Here is an 18,929-nt window from a genome sequence, read left to right as displayed (position 1 = left end):
AGACTGTATATAAATATGAACAATGCATCCCCACTTCCATGCATTGGCCAAACAGACGCTTGTTTCCCGAGGATACGGGCGGTGCCATCTTGTGCGTTTGCACAAGTGGAGCCACACAGAGCTGCCTTATGAGTGACCCACCCACACTTTCACCACACTCACTCAAATTTGTGTTTAATTAATAGAGTGTACACTCTACCTCTACCAGTTACAAATAAATGTTGGCTTATATACTGTATGTATTTTATTTTTTCCCTACTTCTCACGGTCTTATGGACCACTGTATGGTGCGGTTGGCATGGCAACCTGTAGTCATCATGAGGTCACTTCCTGTTTCTATAGCCTCAAATAACTGACTAAAGATAAACGTATTCCAAAAATGGACCCCTGAACATGCATCAATGTTATATTGACTATTTTAACTGAAAACATTCTTGAAAAAAAATATTTGATATGTAATTTAGTGTTTTAGTTTGGTCCACTAACATGTAGGAGGTGGAGCTTATGATCTATACTGCAGCCAGTCACCAGGGGGAGCTCTACCTACTTTGACTTCACTTTTGAGGAGCAGTTCCGTCACAAGTGTAATCTCTTCATCACCACGTGCACATTGTCTTTACTCTGAAAAAATGTCATGTTGCTGTGTCCGCGGGAGTTTATTTAATACAAACTTCTAAATGGTGACTATTTTGATGGATGTTAAAACACATTACTGGATATGCATTTTCAATGTGGCTGCAAAGCCACAGAGTTGGATGTATTTGCATACTCCCATCTGAGCAACTGTGTTGTGGTGTAGCAACATCCTCAAAAATCCTCACTGTTCTGAGGATTGTAACATCCAGATTTACTGCTTCTCTGCATGTAGCATGCCATTCAACAGACATAGGTTACAAAGCTAATGGAGAGCATGTGTGACCGTCCCCCAAAATCAGTAAAACATGCATTTCCTTTCAACATGATTATTTGGGTTGAGATTTTATTTGTTTGCCAGCATACAAGAAAGCAGATGTAAAAGACAACAGTACACTGATAAGGTTTATAAAAAAACTCCAATGAGCTTATTAGTAGAAAGAAATAGGAAACAAACAATCTCAATAACATTGACCGACCTTTGCATTCGTCTCTCTGTGTTTCTCCCTGCAGTGGAGGGTGAGGGTCAAGGTCGCATTCTCCAGCGGTTTCCTGAGAAAGACTGGGAGGACAGCCCGTTCCCACAAGGCATAGAGCTGGTAAGTCAACACTTCCAGTCATGTTCCTGTGCACCCCAGTGGCCAGAACAAGACACTTAACCCTGAGCGGCTTCGGGAGGGTTCGGTTCCCCTGGCAACTCATTGGTTAAAGATATTAACTGTCAGGATTTATAACAGGAACTAAAGCCATTCACACTCTTACCCATATGAGTGCTGTTTATGTGAACACTGCCCAATGTGTTTTAGTAGAAATAGGGAGGTAACAGTCCTGCTGTTGTTTTATTTTGAAGGTCAAGTCTTTTTAACTAAAGAACTATTCTTCCTCCACCCGCATATGAGGAAACTGTATCTGTATCTGAAGATTGAATTATGACTTAATATCAGTCACACAACACATTTATTAGTGTAATTGCATGTGTGGACTTCTGGGGATGGATAATGTGTTTCCTCTAGGCAGGGCCACCACACAGGCAAACATTTTTTTATTTGTTTTGGCTGCATTGTCTTAAAGGCTCTAAGAATATATTGCTTGTTTTGTCCAACAGTATTGAAGGGTAGACTTTAGATTTTATTCTTCAAGAATAAACGGATAATAATAAAAATGTTTAGACTGGAAGAAACCAAACAAACGCTGTCATGTGCAATGAAAGATTGGTTCTAGACTTGGAGTGAGTTTGCAGTTGGGATTTAGTTTCCACATAACTGTCCTAAAATGGGACTCAGTGTACAGAGACAAGCAGGGCGCAGGAGGTCACATATGATAAACCACTATAAAGTATAAGCCAATTCTGTGCATTGGAGCACTGTAGTTGAATGAGTTATATAGAAGATCACCAACCCACATTAAAAGCCAGTGTATGGTCCATTCACTTTATTTATAGCACTTAGCTAATGCATAAATCTACCACTGATACTTTTCTGCATGTGCTAAATAGATTACATGTGAGATCGTGAGAGGCCCTTTGTGTGGTACAGGAAGTGCTGACAATAACTTAGCTGTGCTATCAAAATGAACTCCTTAAAATCTCTTTAAAAGGAATTCGTTTTGCACTCGCGCTCATTTCCAAACTATGCATTGAGCGGACAGTCCAAGAATCAAGGTTGGATGAGAAAATGTGATAGGTTTGCAGTGTCTTAATTAGCCAGACATAGCCAAGAGTCCGATTGGGCCGTCGCTAATATCAAGGTCAGCCGTCCAGCCCGTTGGATCCGCTCACTGTTTAAAAAGCCGCCCTGTGATTCAGACGTGAAACTGAAATTGCTCCACAGACGGTTTCGATGCTGGGTAACCGGTTGATAAACGGTTTCGGATTGACCTAAGATAAAAACTTATTTGCCGCCTTTAGATCAAATCTGTGAGGGAACTTAATGAATAATTAATGAATAATGATATAATAAGGCCATTTTTGTATCGCAACAAAAAACACTGCTAATATTGACTGTCTATTGTCTGGTCACCTCAGTCAACACAGGATTGCTCCATAGGATTTCTTGTTTTGCAAGTAAATGTTTGGAAGTCACATACCTTAACCTGCTTAAGGCATCTACATTGTGATTAGAAGTAATTCCCATCACTCACGCAGAGCCACGGTGGAGTCGGTGGACTATAATTTAAAAGCAGACGGAGAGTTTTCAGAACCTGTTTTGTTGAGTGTTGAATGAACCGCCCAGCCCTGAATGAATCACCATGAGGTGTTGCAACAACCGCTGTTTGATATGTCACTCAGGGTGGTATGCACACTGATGCCTCTTTGTTTTCTTTTTTACTCATTCCTCCCATCACCAACTAACTCCAACCCATGTCCTTGTTTGCCCCTTCTCCTCCCCCCCACGTCTAGTTCTGTCAGCCCAGCGGTTGGCAGCTGGCTTCTGAGCGGCAGCCTGCCTCCTTCTTCGTAGCGGTTTTGACTGACATCAACTCGGAGCGTCACTACTGTGCCTGCTTCACCTTCTGGGAAGGTTTAGACAACCTACAGGTGAGAGTCACACTCTGTTCGTGCAGCAGTTTTTTTTTTTTTTTTAAAATGACAGCAGCACACTCAGTTTTTTTCGCAAGGCATATTAAGCTTTTCACACATTCATAAATGCTGCATTCATTTGATTGGGTTTTTGACTCTATACTATCTATGAATCTGAATTAATCATTTTTAACTTAGCCTGATGCAGCCGCAGTAACGCGTGCTTCTCTCCTTGTGCTGCAGAAAGCCGAGGCCAGCGAGGTGGATGATGCTGACGAGGATCTGGCCGTCGTCCAGTCAGCTAAGTTCTTCGCCCCCAAGAGCCTGGTGCTGGTGTCCCGGCTTGATCACACCGAGGTGTACAGGGTACGAGAGAAACAAAAACCTCTGTTTGAGTTTGTTTCTACCAGATAATAATCGAGACTATGCATTAGGGTTATCACAGGTTAGGTCGCAAATGTATTTTTCAATGATAGTTCAAAAGACCACATCTAACGTGTTGAAAGCGGTAAAACAAGTGTTAATCTGTGTCGTCTAAACAGAACTGCCTGGGTCTGATCTACACCGTCCACGTAGATGGCCTGTCTACCCCCTTGGAAACGGTGATAGGAAATCTCCTCACTTGTGTCATCCCCATCGCCGGAGGCTCTCAGGTATAACCGCCGACCATTTGCCTCTCTTTCCTGATTCCCTGCAATAAAGGATGGATCGTTTATTTGAGTCAAAGCCGTTGCCATAAATTGTATTAATGTCTGCACCCAGCAGCAGCAGCAGTTGGACTTTGTCATGTAGGTGCTGAAAATAACCTCTGACGCCATCCCCCTGTCTCATTTCCTACACTGCTACTTAAGTCACCTCATGCCTTGCTCAGCGGTGCAGCTCATGCAGGAAGCAAGCAGTGTGTGGACATAGAGCTTGGCGCAGCCTGCTAGAATAGCTCCTCGTTCAGCATGACCAGCCAGCAGCGCATTCATGTCAGCGCGGTACAGTACAGAAGCATCAGATGTGTTTGACATGTTTTGAAATGTTTGGACTCTTAATGTGTTTCGTATGGACGCATGGGACCGTGCACATGTCTGCATATTTCTTTGTGCATGGATAATTATCGATCGTGAGGGAGTCGCGGGGTCTGACAGGTCTGACGTCGTTACAGCCATTATCTTCAGTTTTAATGATACCAGACAAATTAAATCAACACGTTTGTGTTTTCTTCTACCTAACAAATCCTGTATAATGCACAGTGTTTGCACTCGAGTCTCCATTTTTAAAGTCTAGGCTGCCTGTCTGAGTCAGTAACATGCAGCGAACCGCATCGGATCCAATAGGTTCCTCAGTTTTTCATGTCTGCATCTGCTTGTGCATGTGAACATATGCAAGACGAGGTGAAACAGTGTTTTACTTGAGGGCTCATCAGCCTATTTCAGAAGACTCGATTGTCGTAACATTTGTTTTGTTCTGTTCGACCGTACTTTCTCCCACTGTTAATTTTTTTTGTCTAATTTTTTTTTTTGTTTTTATTATTCCTCTTTTATTATTATTTTTTTATGCAAGTGAACTAAACCATGCTCTCCAGTTACATCACTGGTGCTCATACAGTAGGGATTGTTTATTTTCTCTGAATGAATAAGCTGAACCCTCCCGCTGTGGTTTCCAGATGTTCTAAGCCATGTGTGTTCTTTTGTGTGCACCCCACTGTACACTGGTTCCTCTGTGTTACAGATAGATGAGTCCCCCGTTTGTAGTTTAGACACAGTTCCTCAGGCCCTGGCCTGTGACTGGCTGCTGGCCTGTCTCCAGGTAACCATCCCGCCCTGCAAGCCTCACCAATCAACAACCAGCTCCATGTTATTGATTCTGTTAATCAAACAGGCCGGCGTTGTTTTCCTTTTCTTTGAGGAATGTGTTCTTTCTTGCAGTCATTTTGAATCATGTGTGATTTATGGCTACTTCTGATCTGCGTCTTTTTTTTTTTTTTGTGTGTGTACTTTGTGATCAAACTGTTTCCCTCGGGATCATTTCAAACATTTCACTTTTTTTGTCGTCAAACTTGGTTTGCTTAAGCTCTCAATGATCATTTGAGAACGTTGATCATTTTCAAGCGCACACTCAACACAAACCCCGTCGCTGCGCGGGCCGTAGTTCAGTTGCTCGGTGACCATATGGGACGGCAGATGGCTTCCTACCGGGCGGCGCGGCGTCTGAATGAGAGAATCACATCTAATCTGTATTAACACACATACAGACCCAAACAGCAGAGCTAATGCGCGGCTCTCCTCACACACTGACACACATCTGAAAACACACAGACACACATAAGACCAGCACCCAGGCCAGACTCCTGCTTAGTTCTTTATTGCAGCCGCTCACCCGTAAAGGCCCATACAGATGAGTTCGTACTGCATAAACAGTTCTGCTCTTGTGGCTCAAGAGCGGGGCAGGCCACTTTAAAAGAGCAACACACACTTACACACATTCCTGTAACCATTTAATCACACAGGACTTCTTTCACCGTCGCAGAAATGTCTGTCATTAGCACGGAGTGTTTGTTCAAGTCGGCCTCCGCTCAGACGCACAACATGCTAAATGCAGCGGCATCCGGCAACGCTGAAATAATCTGCCGCCGTGCATGCCGTCGTGGCAACGCTGTCACACACAACAGGCGACTTTTGGTTATGTATATCCAAATATGTTTAAGGAAGGCAGACGGATTTGTATGGTTTCAGTCAGCTGATTGTATGTATGAACAGTTCAATCAGACCTTAGCAACCTGATGTTTTCTGACGTGATTTGGATTTCTCCACATGCTTAAGTTGTGTATATCGTTAGCTTAATAGCATAATTGCCTTAGTCATATTTGAAAGGTTTTTTTTTTTTTATCAAGCACAATTACATTTTATTGATATTGTAACAGTAAGTCAAAAATGCCTTTCGCAATGATGCTATCAGGCTAACGATATAGCACAGCTGTGACTGTGTGACTCTGATATCTCCTACAGTAGTGACGCAGCATCACTCTCATTGTGAAATACACTACCAGTCAAAAGTCTGGACACACCTTCCCATTCAGTTCAGTGACAAGGTGTGTCCAAACATTTGATTGGTAGATATATAGTATATACATATATTTTTCCCACTGGACAAGCTTTCCACGTTTACCGAATAGCAATTTGTCCAAAATTAGTTTAAAATGCAGACCCTCATTTAACATGTGTATTACTGAGACATGTTGCAACACTCCAGTTATTTATGTGAGTAGTTTACACAAACCTAAGGCTGTTGGCCTGATCTGAGAAATGATGAGTAGAGTGAACGGATTGACCTTATTGTAGGAAAATCACTAACCCCTGGGTTTTTATATGTCGTTTATGGTCCAGTGTCGCTGAACAGCATAACGAGTCCCCGCACTCCGCAACCCTGACCTCTGACCTCCGCCTGCATGTGTGTGGCAGTGTTGGATTTTCCCGTGTTAAAGGCCGACTTGTGTTTAGACTGGGAGTATCAAGTCAAGTGCTGTTACAGGAACTCTGTCTCTGAAATTAATTACCGTAATTCCAGAAACGGGGAAATCAAACCCCCCCATTTCTCAACGCCGTCTGTCTCAGTGCCAACTGACAGGGTTGGATTTAGGATCAGCACAGAGGAACTAAAGCCACCTCTGACTGAAAGTTGCATAATCTGGCGTGCTGGAAGTCATTTCTATCAGCTGATCACGCGGGGTGGGAAGCACGTTCGTTCTCACCGCGGCACTTAGCCTGTGAACTTTTTCCCTCACCTGTAGCAGTGCTGCATGGGGATTTCCCTGCAGACACATGGCATTTCCTGGATTCAGTTTAAAGTTCTGTCATGTTTTAAAAACACTTATATGGCCCAGTAAAAGTCAAACTTTGGTCTGATAATTTCAGTTTGGCATTGAGATATATATGCATTAGAAATTCCCCTGTCAGACCAGGTTTACTGTTAACACAAATCCACCCACTGTTTCAAACCCACTAAAGGACAAGGAAGTTCTACTGAATGTTCTAATAGATCACCCTTTTGATGTCATAAAACAACTGCAAACTGTACTGATTTTTATCTTCGGTACCTTTAGCAGAACATGTGCGTGCGAGAGTTCTCCTTCTACCTTTTGCTCATTCTACCGTTTCATATAAAAAACCCCATCGCATTTGTAAACAGGAATGCTGAATGATCGCTTTCATTTGTTTTGCCCATGTGTGTGTCATATCTGATGTTGCATTCAGTGTTTTTGCACTCAGTTGTCATCTTGCAGTCCATTGTTCTGATTGTTTGTGCAGCTTCCTTGTTTTGCCACTTCACTGATAAATGACAGTCATACTGTTCTACTCTACTGTTTTGGGCACTGCGTGTCTATTTTTTCTAACCTGTGTCTTATCCCGCTGGTGTGTGTCGTGTGTCCCGTCCGTCTCCGCTGGGCGCTTTTGTAGCCGAGCCAGGAGGAGAGTGAGGAGAGTTTGGTACGCCGGCCTGACTTCTTTTCTCTCTACCAATCAGCCCTCGGCTTTCTCAGCTTCCTTGTCTCCGCCCATTTCCTCCAGCTGTTCCATGCACACCTCCGACGGCGGGAGATGCTTTGGTACAGGCTCGATACGTGACCAACAACTGATCATTTCACACGCAGGCTGCTCTACTCCATGTGCCAATAATAGTTTGCTTCACAGCACTAGCTCTGATGAGGAGATAGAAGCCCTAAAAATAGTATATTAGATAAGCATGCGGTGTAGCAGCACAAGAAAATACATGTTTAGGACTTGGGTATTTCTTTAGAGGCCAAAATCTACTCAGCATCTGCACAAGACTGATATGCTTATTTTCCACAGTGGTTTTTCCACCTGCACTGTGGCATCTTGCCAGCAGTTAAGCTGAATCTGTGTTTTGTACTTGTTAACCAGCCCTTTAGTTAGTCTAATGTTAAAAAAGGAAGGGAAGGCACACAGTGATACCTCTCTGTGTCAAATTACATCGCATATCTTCACATGTTGTGTGGAAATCTGGCACTTGTTATCAAATCTCTCAAGTGTATTGGAAGCACCTGTTTGGAAGCGCTGCCGGAGACTACGCACACCTGATGGTCAGATGTTGGATCACAGTATTGAGCCGCTAACAGCTTGCCTGTGGCTGCCGACACTATCGCCGCTGCTGTAGTAAAAATGCACGACGCTGCACTACTTCCTGTCCGCCTCTGGGTAAACCTACAACCGTCCGACGTGATGTGATCTTGTGCTTCAGCCTTAAATATTATGAATCATCTATTTATTTACTCCCAGATTTGCTTTTTGTGCAAACCACATACGAATCAATATTTACCGGACGTTTCTTCTGTCTAGACTACAGTAGATTTTCAGGTCAAACATACTGTGAGTCAGTGTGATTGTCTGTAGTCAAGGACACAGTTTTTTTTTTTTTTTTTTTAACAAATTACAATTCAGGTATATTGGTGCTGGGCATGTTGATTTTTATTGCTGGATTCACTTTACAGCCCTAACTGAATTATCTGTAGTCGCCTTGTTCAGTCTCTTTCCACATGAGACTGCTCTGGAAAATTCTCGGCGCATGACACCTGCAACGTCTCCAGGATTTCTGTTTCCCATTAAGGCTCTTTAATACGGTGGTGTTGTTTTGCAGCGGGCTCGTCGGCATGGAGTCCTGCCCGGCCTCATTCACGTCTTGATCAGCTGGAATGGCTTATGTTTTATTTGTCATGTACCTGCTAAGCTTCTGGGATTCTCCATCTCTCTGTCTGACTCACGCTGCTTTCTGGACACGCACAACTCTTTGATTAAAGCACCCCGAGAAACCGCTCGTTTTCTGAGAAGCAGCTTTGGTTCGCCCCGTTTTTCTCACCCACGTATCAATCCTTCTTTTCTCTTTTAACTCCAGAGGACTATTACGTTAGGTGCTGGCGACCGGCAAGTTATCCAAACGCCAATCAACGACTCGCTCCCTGTCAGCGGCAGCAGTGTGGCCCAGCTCTTCAGGCAACTTGGTACGGACAATTATGATGGAACTGATGAGGATTTTCTGCATGTTCGTTTTGTTCTTCACCTACAACTACTGTGCCATAGCTGTTACACAACTCACAGTGACATAACCACCGCAACACAACCCACAATTAAACCCATGTTTTAGCTTGGCTAATACATATGGATCGTCTAAGATGTTACAATCCCTTGTTCCAAAGTCTCAGGCAAAACACATTTAGAAGCCCAGTCCAACTGCAGGCTAGTAGACAGCAGACCAGCTAGTAGCCAACAAGAATACACCAGATCCCTAGCCTACTCAGCAGTATATACGTCCAGGTCTCAGGAGACCTCTGCACATTTGTCCAAGGATTAACTGATTTCAAATAGTCATGGTCAAAAGTCCCAGGACAAAACCACTGACCTCCCATGTTTCCCATTCTCACAAACACAATGTCTAGGGAATGACTTAGGGGAATTTCAACAAATTCGTCTACGAAAAGCTCGATCTCCAGAATTCAGAATGTATTGCTTTGATTTGTTCCTTTAGTGGAACCTTGTTCGAGCCTTGTCTGTGCTCTGTTCTCCCTCCAGGTATAGTCAACGTGCTTTATCTGTTCTGTGCTGCCCTGACGGAACACAAGATCCTGTTCCTGTCCAGCAGCTACCAGAGGCTAACGGACGCCTGCCGAGGTCTTCTGGCCATCATGTTCCCCCTCAAATACAGGTGTGTTCTCGCTCCTCGGCCTCTCTCTGCTGTGTCTCTGGATCATTCTCTCTCTGTTGCCCTATCCACCAGCAGCTGATGTGTTCATCTCCTCCTGTTTGTGTCTTTTCAGTTTCACCTACGTACCCATCCTACCAGGAAAACTACTAGAGGTTCTAAGCACTCCCACGCCCTTCATCATCGGTGTCAATTCATTTTTCCGCTCCGAGACACAAGAGCTGGTGGGTCCTCATTGATATGGTACAATAAATATGACACAAGCTTCAGTTAGAAAAAAGATATTGAATCCATTTGCGTTTTTCCTACTCAAGTCCTCACGACCGAGTTGGTTGTTTTGTTGAACTGAAAAAAAAAATCAGTTTGCATTGACAGCAAGCTTTTCCTCTGCATTGTTTGAAACCCTGTTGCATAGTAGAGTGAAATAGAAAACAGTAACGTGCTTGTTTGTGTGGGAGAAAATCAAACCGTGCTGTCAGGGGGCCGAATAACAGTTGGATGGAGTTACAGCGGGTGATATCAGCTTGTTCATCCGGCGTAGTCGATCTAGAATGGCCATTGTGTAAATGATAGGATCACGTTTCTTTCAGCCGTGTCTTAAAACCACACTGAAAATGCCAGTATGAACCAGTGTTTGTTGCTGCGATAATTGTACTTCACCAGCTCGGCTGAGAAGTAATCACACATTCACGCAACTTTAAAAAAGGGATGGAGCACAAAAATCTGTGGTTCTGGATGTAGCTAGTAGTTAAGCCAAGGATAAGGTAAAAAAAAAAAAATTACTAAAATCATATCAGGTAAAGGATTACCAGTGACCATATGTGTGCCACCTTCAAGCTAACCGTGTCCTTCAAACAAAAGTGATGACCACTAAAGTACAATAGCTCCAGTATTTGCCGCTGCCTTTAAAGGGGGCTTAAGAATCATTTTAAAGTGCATTGTCCCTTGTTCATCGTTGAACTTGTTTCACGGGAACATCTGCGACTCTCTCTGACATCGGCTGAGATATGAGCTCCCAGAGACCCGACAAAATAATGACAGGGAAAAAATTCAGAGGATAAAATACCACAGTCCACACACACAACTCACTGCTTCCACGGTAAGCAAACAAGCGGCGTCATTAAAAAAAAGCCCACCGTGCTCGGTGTGCAAGATGAACACCTGCTGCTAGTTTCCAGCTGTGGATGGAAATGTGATCCGAGTGAAAGCAACCCATGGTAAAAGGTGATTGTCTTCTCCTCAAACAAAACAAAAATAAACACTGTGCACAGATATATGCATTCCTTAAACTGACCTTCAGCCGTGGTGACATGGTTCTGAGTTGTGATTATAATGGGGAGTGTGTTTCTTGTAAACTCCTGTTGACCCGTTAGCCGGCGGTTCATTCGTCTGTTATTAAATTGCCCTGCTGCCATCTGGCTCTTTGCTACCTGCTAGCCTCTTTAGATACGACAGATTCTAACACAATGGCCTTTACAGGGCTTGCCAAGAAAATGATACCGATATACAGTACATAACAATAATTAGTGTCTCAAACCCACGATCACAGAAAAATGTATACTGCCGTCTTATTAAGGCTTGTTGAGTGTAATGAACGTTGCAGTCGGACATGTGTGATTGTATTGTGCCGCATGCCACTCGCGCAGAGCAATTATTTCAGTTAACAACGAGAGGCTGTGTTTGGTACATCGGTCACATGACCATTATCAATGTATGAGCAGACGTTGGGGTCAGAGGCTATCGTCTGGGCTGCCTTCCCGTCTGCCTGCAGTGAGATGTGAATGTGCGCTTTTTGTTGTTGGACAGCCAGCATCTGTAATGTAATGAGGCGCCGCTGACAGAGACGACTTTCTCTGCCTCTGCGTTTGTCTTTCAGTTTCTCAAATTTGCTTGTGTAGCACGCTGCTGTATATTTATCAGCGGGTTCAGAAGCAGAGATGAAAGGTGTGTTCACGTGTGTTTGTGCGTGTGCTTTCAGTTGGACGTGATCATCGCTGACTTGGATGGAGGCACGGTTACTATCCCAGAGTGCGTCCACATTTCCCTCCTGCCTGAACCTCTCCTACAGCAGACCCAGACTGCAATCTCTATGGTAAGAGCTGCAACCTCAACACTGCACACACCCATATCCACAATACACACGTACTACCAAATACTCGGAAATGTCATTAACATCCATTGGGTGGTTTCTAACATGCAGTAAATTCCCCATTTGGGCTTTATGGGATGAGAGGCCAGGAAGCTTTTCAAAGTTTGAGTTGGCATGAGTTGTGTTGGATCGACTTTTAGACTTGTTGTGGTTAGTGTTAGCTCAGATATTTTTGTTGTTGGACCACTGTACTCAGGTCTGAATTTTTTTTTAGGAATCACACATTGTTGCATTTATCAGTCCATTAAGGCTCATTTAAGGTACTGCAGGACATAGAGGCCATAACCTACGCACATTGTACTTGTGTGCTCGATAGCCTGGCTCACTCTGTAAAGACACAACCCAAACACTAGTGGGCGCTGTGTCGTTTTTGCCAGTGGGGTTAATTTTTGTTGCTACTTCCTGCTTCACTTTCAGCAATGGCGACTGAAGCCTTCAACGAAATCTTCCCGAAGACAAGTCGAACCAACATTTTTATCTCCGAACGTTTTTAGCTAACCTTTGCTCAGCGTTTTCTATCGTTAAAGATCCAAAATAATTCGAAAACTTGGTAATTCTATTTCTGGGGAGTTGCACATAATTTGTCGCGGCAGCTACACCACCGCCCTAAACCGCTTCGTTAAAACACTGTAAATATATTCCCAGTTGTAGATTGAAAATATAGCTGAAACACTGTATGTGGAAAATTTGCGTTTAAAGATATGATAGTTAGCATTAAGGGGTAGCTGAGTGAGACAAGTGAGAAAGTGACACAGCAGCAGTGGTGAGCATGCTATAAAGTTAATAAGGAGAGGAAGTGGCATTTATAAGAACCAAGGAGTGGATTATATAACAGCTGTTACTATCTAACAGCTTCGCCTCTGGTCAAAAACAGATGCAATATCTGAAGGTCAAATAAAAGAAGAAAATATAGGAAGAAGGATGTGTAAAAATACCGCCACACCTTTATCGTGGGTCATAACTGATGATGAGATAATAATAATTTACTGTCTATTCTCTTGATGTGTTAATGGGACTTGATATGGAGATATGGCACCACATTTAAACTATTAATTGTAGGGGCAAAAATACACAGGGGGGGAAAATTCAATTCAATGAATAAATACAGCGTGACCAGGAAAAATGTTGATTATCAGATCAAATTAAGGACAACTCGACTCGCCAATGATCCATACGAACTAGTATGGACTTGGAAAAGGACTAGCCTCAGCTCCAGTTAGTTCAAGTTAGTAACTAAATAAAAGTTGCTAACACTAAGAGCTTTACTGAGATGTAACGTTAGCCATACAATACTGTATCGTTCAACCGAACAGGGAGTCATCACAAATATTCCGTTTATTATTTTATTGTAATTTATTGTTGGAACTGAAATAATTACTGTTGGCCGCAACTACACCAAAACAACAACATCCACAAGCTTATCTAACAGCCCGTAACTTAATTTATGACATCAAAATAAATAGATAAATACAACATAAATTAATATTACCTGACACTAAAGGTCGAGACTCCAGTTGTTTCTTAGTAATGCAGCGACCCATTTACATATCATTTACATATCTGTAGAAATATATCTGACTGCTTTTCAAATTTTTTTTTTTTTTTTTTTTTAAATTCATTTTACAATTTAGACACTATTAAAGCCTATGATTGAAACTAATGCGGCTAATCTCCATTTTCAACTGTCACTTTCTGCCACTCAGTGGCCGTAACCATGGAGACTTCACTTGCTGTGAAGTCACGGGCCCTATCTGTTGTATCATCCATTACAGCAGCATTTTACTTTTGTAGTTGTGGTGGAGTTCAGATGTCCATTTTATACAAGCTAGCAGCTAATACCTGTTTTCACTGTAACTGACTGACGAGCCTTGCAAAAAAAAAAGGGGGAAACCATTCTTGATTATTATCCTGGTTTGCTCTGTACTTTCAGGCGTGTTAATTTAGCTTTCCACTTAGAACACAAGCCCATCCTATGCAGATAGTCTGGTGTCTCCATCTTTTCAGGCACCATATTATGACTTCACTCCATTCCTTTACACCAACACCAACTCAGCTGTTGAGATCATTTGTAGTAAGACATGTTTTATCACGTACTAATCCTTTGCTGCTGTATTGTGTTCGTATCAGTTATTTCAAATAAAGGCAGCTGCAGTCCCTTCCAGTTAATACAGTGCCAGCCCATTCTGAGAAATGCTTTTTATCTATTTCACATTGTAAACAAATTATTTTCCTGCTTCCTTATTCACTTATTGATATCTACAGAAGGCATTGATTTGTTGCAGCCGTGGGGGTGCAGCAACGGGATTTGTTGTTACTCATTCTGTTAAACGTTAAGTTTGCTCATTTGGGAAATTTTGCAGGAAACAACAGCTACTTTATGATCAATTTACTGGACATACTGTAAACTGTTATGGTTACAGTCAGGTGTAAAATATAATGAGAACTAACTTTACAGTTGTAAACAAAGTCAGATGATGACTGTTGTTAATGCTGTATCGTTTTCCTTCACCGAAAAACAGTGGATATAATAGGAGTGGTCTGGCAAATGGCAAAGCAGAACAGAGTTGAACAGGAACTTTCCAAGACATCAAACACAAGCAGATTTTCGCAATTAGATGCGCAAATTTCACAACTGTTTGTTAGGTAGCTTTGGATTAATCGCTTTTTTAAATCTGCTCTACATTAAAGAGATATTGCTCTGATTTTTAATACTCTTATCAACATGGGAGTGGAGAAATATGCCCACTTTATGCAAAATATGCTTTTATTACTTTATTGTAACAATCCCCATTATAGTCTCTGTTATTGCTGTTACTATTTAGCATGGTCTGCCTATCGCGAGGGGGAGGATGGCTCTCTCCATCTTTATATACAGCCTATGCTTCCTAGCAAGTGGTTTACAAGCATTTAGATTTTTTAAAGTCTCTTACTAGCAGCATACACTTTACTCAGTCCATCATTCATTCATTCATTCATTCATTCATTCACTCATTCATTCATTCATTATGTTGCATGATACAGGTATTAATAATAATTTTGCTTTGTATTGCGTTAACATTGTAACCTTGTTTTTTGCACTTGATTGCATTGGCTAGTTGCAGGAAACTCCTCATTACATCATTACACCAAATCAGTGTCTTTCAGAGTCGTTGTTGTGATTGCAGTCACATATAAGAAGGTTATGATTCCTTTATGTGCTTATTGTGTCTGCAAAAAAGACTGTTTAGATTGTGGTAAATGTTTAACAGACTTGGAATAGCCCACAGATAACGTTTCCTTTTACTGTTTGTACAGGGTTAGATTTTTTTCTGTACAGTCGTCATGTCACTGAGACAAAGGTCAGGATCTGTTTATTTGAGGGAGACTGGAGTTGGCAGCTTGCATATGCCAAGTGTGTGTTTAGATGCTCGGAGGAGCCAGATTTTTTTTTATATGATAACATCTTCCCACGGACTTCCACGGTATCAGTTACAGTCCAGAATATTCTATTTAGAAAGCTGACAAGCAGACACGTGATAGCTGCAGTAATGTCAGCAGCAGGTGATTAGCTTTTGCTTTGATTTTATTCCTCTAGTTATTGTCTTAGCACGGTTGTTAAATTCTAGGTTAATGTGAAAGGTCGGTGAAAATAAGACCTGTTGTAATACAATATTTATTGGGACTGTGTTGTGAAACACGAGAGAGAAAGGAGAAAGTAGGCCACCGCGACTAAAAGGTTGACCCAAAATGAAAAATGAAAAATCTTTGGAGAACCTGGTAAAAATAAAAAAAAACATGAGATTCTACCCAGAGAGAGCCAAACCTTAAAGCCAGACCAGATGAGCCAAAAACTACTCAACTCATTTACAGTTGTTACAAATAGGTTAAAGTGATGGGAATACACTTCTAATTCTTGAGCTCTGATCCTCTAATCAAAACTGCATCTCCCATTCCACTCATCTCCTGCTCTACTGTTGGGGTGAACCAGGGGATTGTGTAAAGACCTTAGAGACCTTCCTTTAGAGCCTGAAACCTGCTTCAACCCCCACCTTACCCATCACTCTTGTCTACCCTCTTATCACAGGGACCAGATCTAGCCGCAGTACTTCCTGCACAGCTTTGCGATGTGCTTCTTTTATCTCCTTTATCACTTAGATCAGTGGCACCATCACTTAGATTTTAATTATGTTGTTATCTGCTGCTTTTATCTGTGCTGATGTCCTTTGTTTTTTTTTGTTTGTTTTAAAAGCTGTGTGTGCACATATGTCGTTGAATTCAGCTGAATTGGACAGAATGATTGGGATGGGAGATGCAGCTGTAGCTAATAGATACATACTTGATCAGATCTGGTGAATTTGGAGGCCAGGTCAACACCTTGTGCTGCTGTTTTGTTTTTGTTTTTTGTTTTTTGTTTTTTAGTTGTTCCTGTGATAAATTGGGTCATGACATGGAGAGTTGACAGTGTTTGGACTGAAACCCGTTACTACAGTGACCATTGTTCAGCTATGTCCATTTTGAATGAATGAAAGAATGTTCTTTATTCTCTTTCTACACGGCACAGTGAAATTCTGTCCGGCTTCTCTCTAGTAATCAGAAAAAGACAAAAACAAGTTTTAGCAGATCAGAAATAAATAAAAACAGAGTTCAATTAAAAAAAAAAGCTATATCAGCATAATGTATCATTAAAGTAGCTGCACGAATAATATAAGACCAGGGACTAGAACTGAGGCTAATCTGCAACAGATCCAGTAAAGTGCTCTTAGTGAACTCCTTTAGTGTTTATGTGTGTTGTGTTTCCAATAATATCATATCATTAAATCAACGGCCCATTTTGTGCGTCATTGTCCTCAAGCGGGACACTGAACTTGGACCCGCTGACTCAGGGCGAATGCCTAAGATGCCAAAGCCGAAAATAAACAGTTCTATTAAAAGCTGAAATTTTTATTGTGAAATCCATGGATCTTGTTTTTTTTCTGTCACTAGCTGCTCCGTGTGCTTCATGACTTATAACCCGGAGGCTGTTGCTAGCTTAAAGAAACGCTCAGTGGGTTATAGGTGGGTGCTCTCAGCCAGCGGAGCTCTCCGTATGCACAGATCCACGGCTAAAATATCATGATTCTAATCGGATGAGTCGTTACCAAACAGACCCAGATGTCCCTGGAAATATAACCTTGTGTATCAGGGCTATTAAGTGCTGGGTTTACTAAATCTAAGGTGCAGGTTTTCACGTAGGTAGATGACGCTGTAGATTGTTGGATAGCAACTGTAAATCAGGGCTTAGCCGCTCCGCTCTCCTTACATTTAGCTGGGGGAAGTTCCTGGCAACGGCGTCGATATGAAAAGCTGTTTTCGAGGAAGGTTGTGACTGGTCTGGATCTGTTGATCCTGCTGCTTTGTCTTTCTCCATACGAGAAGAAACCGAGAGGTGAGAGTAGATTTAAAGAAGGGACACGTGACTGAATTACGAGTCATTCGTTTTTTCACTTATGTTAAGAGTTTGCCACATTTTCAGCCATAGATCTACACATGTTTGCATACATTCAAGAACAAGGAAGAAAATTGCGAGTTAAAGCAACCCACGAGGAGCTATATTGAGGATGTTGATTGACAAAAAGAAGCCAAGTGGCCAAACACTTGATCAGTGTCCACTTTGTCCTTTTCTGAATACTATGAAAACACCAAGTCTTTGACTGAGTTTTTTTTGTCTTTAACTAAATTACACACAATTCCTCTAACAGCAGCCAGCCGCAATGAGCAGAGAGATGTGGTCACTAATGATTGATTGAGACTTTGTGTCGTTGGCTGTTCCAGGTTTTAGATCCGGAGCTGGAAGTTGCCGATCATGCCTTCCCCCCGCAGTCCACGCAGTCGGCTTCACTCAAGATCCAGGCAAGTAGTGATAACATTGTAAATGCACAATACACGGAATCTCAATGCATTAACTTGACTGCAACAGTAGAGACGTGGGAATGACTGACAGGTTTATCTCCATGCCACCAGTCCTCCTCTGTTTTAGTCAAAGCATGTATTTCCACTAACTCTCTCAGGATAAGGAGATCCGAGCCATCTTCCTGTGGCTGTTCGCTCGGCTCTTCCAGGGCTATCGCTGGTGTTTACATATCATCCGCATCCACCCAGAACCCGTGATCCGCTTCCATAAGGTAAAGGGATCTAACGTCGAGGACAGTGCAGACCAGTCATGTGTGGCTTTTGTAGGGGAGGGTGCAGAAAGGAAAAAGAGAAGCGGGCCGCGCGCGATTAGATTGGACTAACGTGCATTTCCGCAGGCTGCCTTCCTGGGCCAGAGGGCACTGTCAGAGGACGACTTTCTCATGAAGGTGTTGGACGGCATGGCGTTTGCAGGCTTTGTGTCAGAGAGGGGCCCTCCCTACAGGGCCACTGACCTTTTCGACGATGTGAGTCTTTCAGCGCATGCACAGTCGTTACTTTTTGTTGACTTTTCAGTAATCAAAGGTAAATCAAACAACACAAGAGCACAGTCATGATGAGTACCAGTAAAAGTTTTATCAGCATATGAGACTGTTCCATATTTGACATTTGGGTTCACCTACCCAGGGCTAGGGACGGTGTAATGGAAAAATAAAGGCTATTTTAGGTCTTCACCAAAGTCCATTGTGTGCATGTGTAACAATGATTAAAGTGCATTTCCTTTCTCCTAAAGCATCTGGGGACACAATTGACTGTTGTCAAGTGTTTACATTCATGTTAGGTAGCAAGCAGACTCCTTAGTTTGGCCACAGATTGTTGATCGGAAAAACACAATATCAAATCGGAAAAACACTATCAAATGCTGAAAATCAGTGACTGATTCATTAGTTGCATTTTTATTTTATTTTTGTAAAAATGTCAAATATTTGTTGAAAATTTTTAGATCATGGACAGTTGGTTAAACATACTTAACTTCTGAGGATGTTCACTATTGCTGGT

The 18,929-nt window shown here is 42.2% G+C and overlaps 1 protein-coding gene across 5 annotated transcripts in view; it reads left to right on the top strand.

Moving 5' to 3' along the window:
• The window catches only part of sbf1 (SET binding factor 1), a 56,157-nt gene that overhangs the window by 18,377 nt on the left and 18,851 nt on the right, over positions 1–18,929 (top strand). For 2 of the 5 annotated variants that reach the window (XM_047574744.1, XM_047574741.1), the window contains exons 2-14: positions 1,147–1,232; positions 3,032–3,169; positions 3,395–3,517; positions 3,694–3,804; positions 4,871–4,948; positions 7,597–7,626; positions 9,050–9,155; positions 9,724–9,856; positions 9,969–10,077; positions 11,832–11,945; positions 17,793–17,870; positions 18,029–18,142; positions 18,269–18,397. In XM_047574744.1, coding sequence (XP_047430700.1) covers positions 1,147–1,232; positions 3,032–3,169; positions 3,395–3,517; positions 3,694–3,804; positions 4,871–4,948; positions 7,597–7,626; positions 9,050–9,155; positions 9,724–9,856; positions 9,969–10,077; positions 11,832–11,945; positions 17,793–17,870; positions 18,029–18,142; positions 18,269–18,397 — 1,349 coding nt within the window. The remainder of the gene's footprint in view (positions 1–1,146; positions 1,233–3,031; positions 3,170–3,394; positions 3,518–3,693; positions 3,805–4,870; positions 4,949–7,596; positions 7,627–9,049; positions 9,156–9,723; positions 9,857–9,968; positions 10,078–11,831; positions 11,946–17,792; positions 17,871–18,028; positions 18,143–18,268; positions 18,398–18,929) is intronic. The other 3 variants (XM_047574745.1, XM_047574743.1, XM_047574746.1) reach the window with 3 other exon arrangements.

This window comes from Mugil cephalus, chromosome 22, assembly GCF_022458985.1.
Source record: "Mugil cephalus isolate CIBA_MC_2020 chromosome 22, CIBA_Mcephalus_1.1, whole genome shotgun sequence".
Classification (NCBI taxonomy): Eukaryota; Metazoa; Chordata; class Actinopteri; order Mugiliformes; family Mugilidae; genus Mugil; species Mugil cephalus.
Note: the sequence above shows the minus strand (reverse complement) of the source record. Positions and strands in the feature narration are given on the sequence as shown.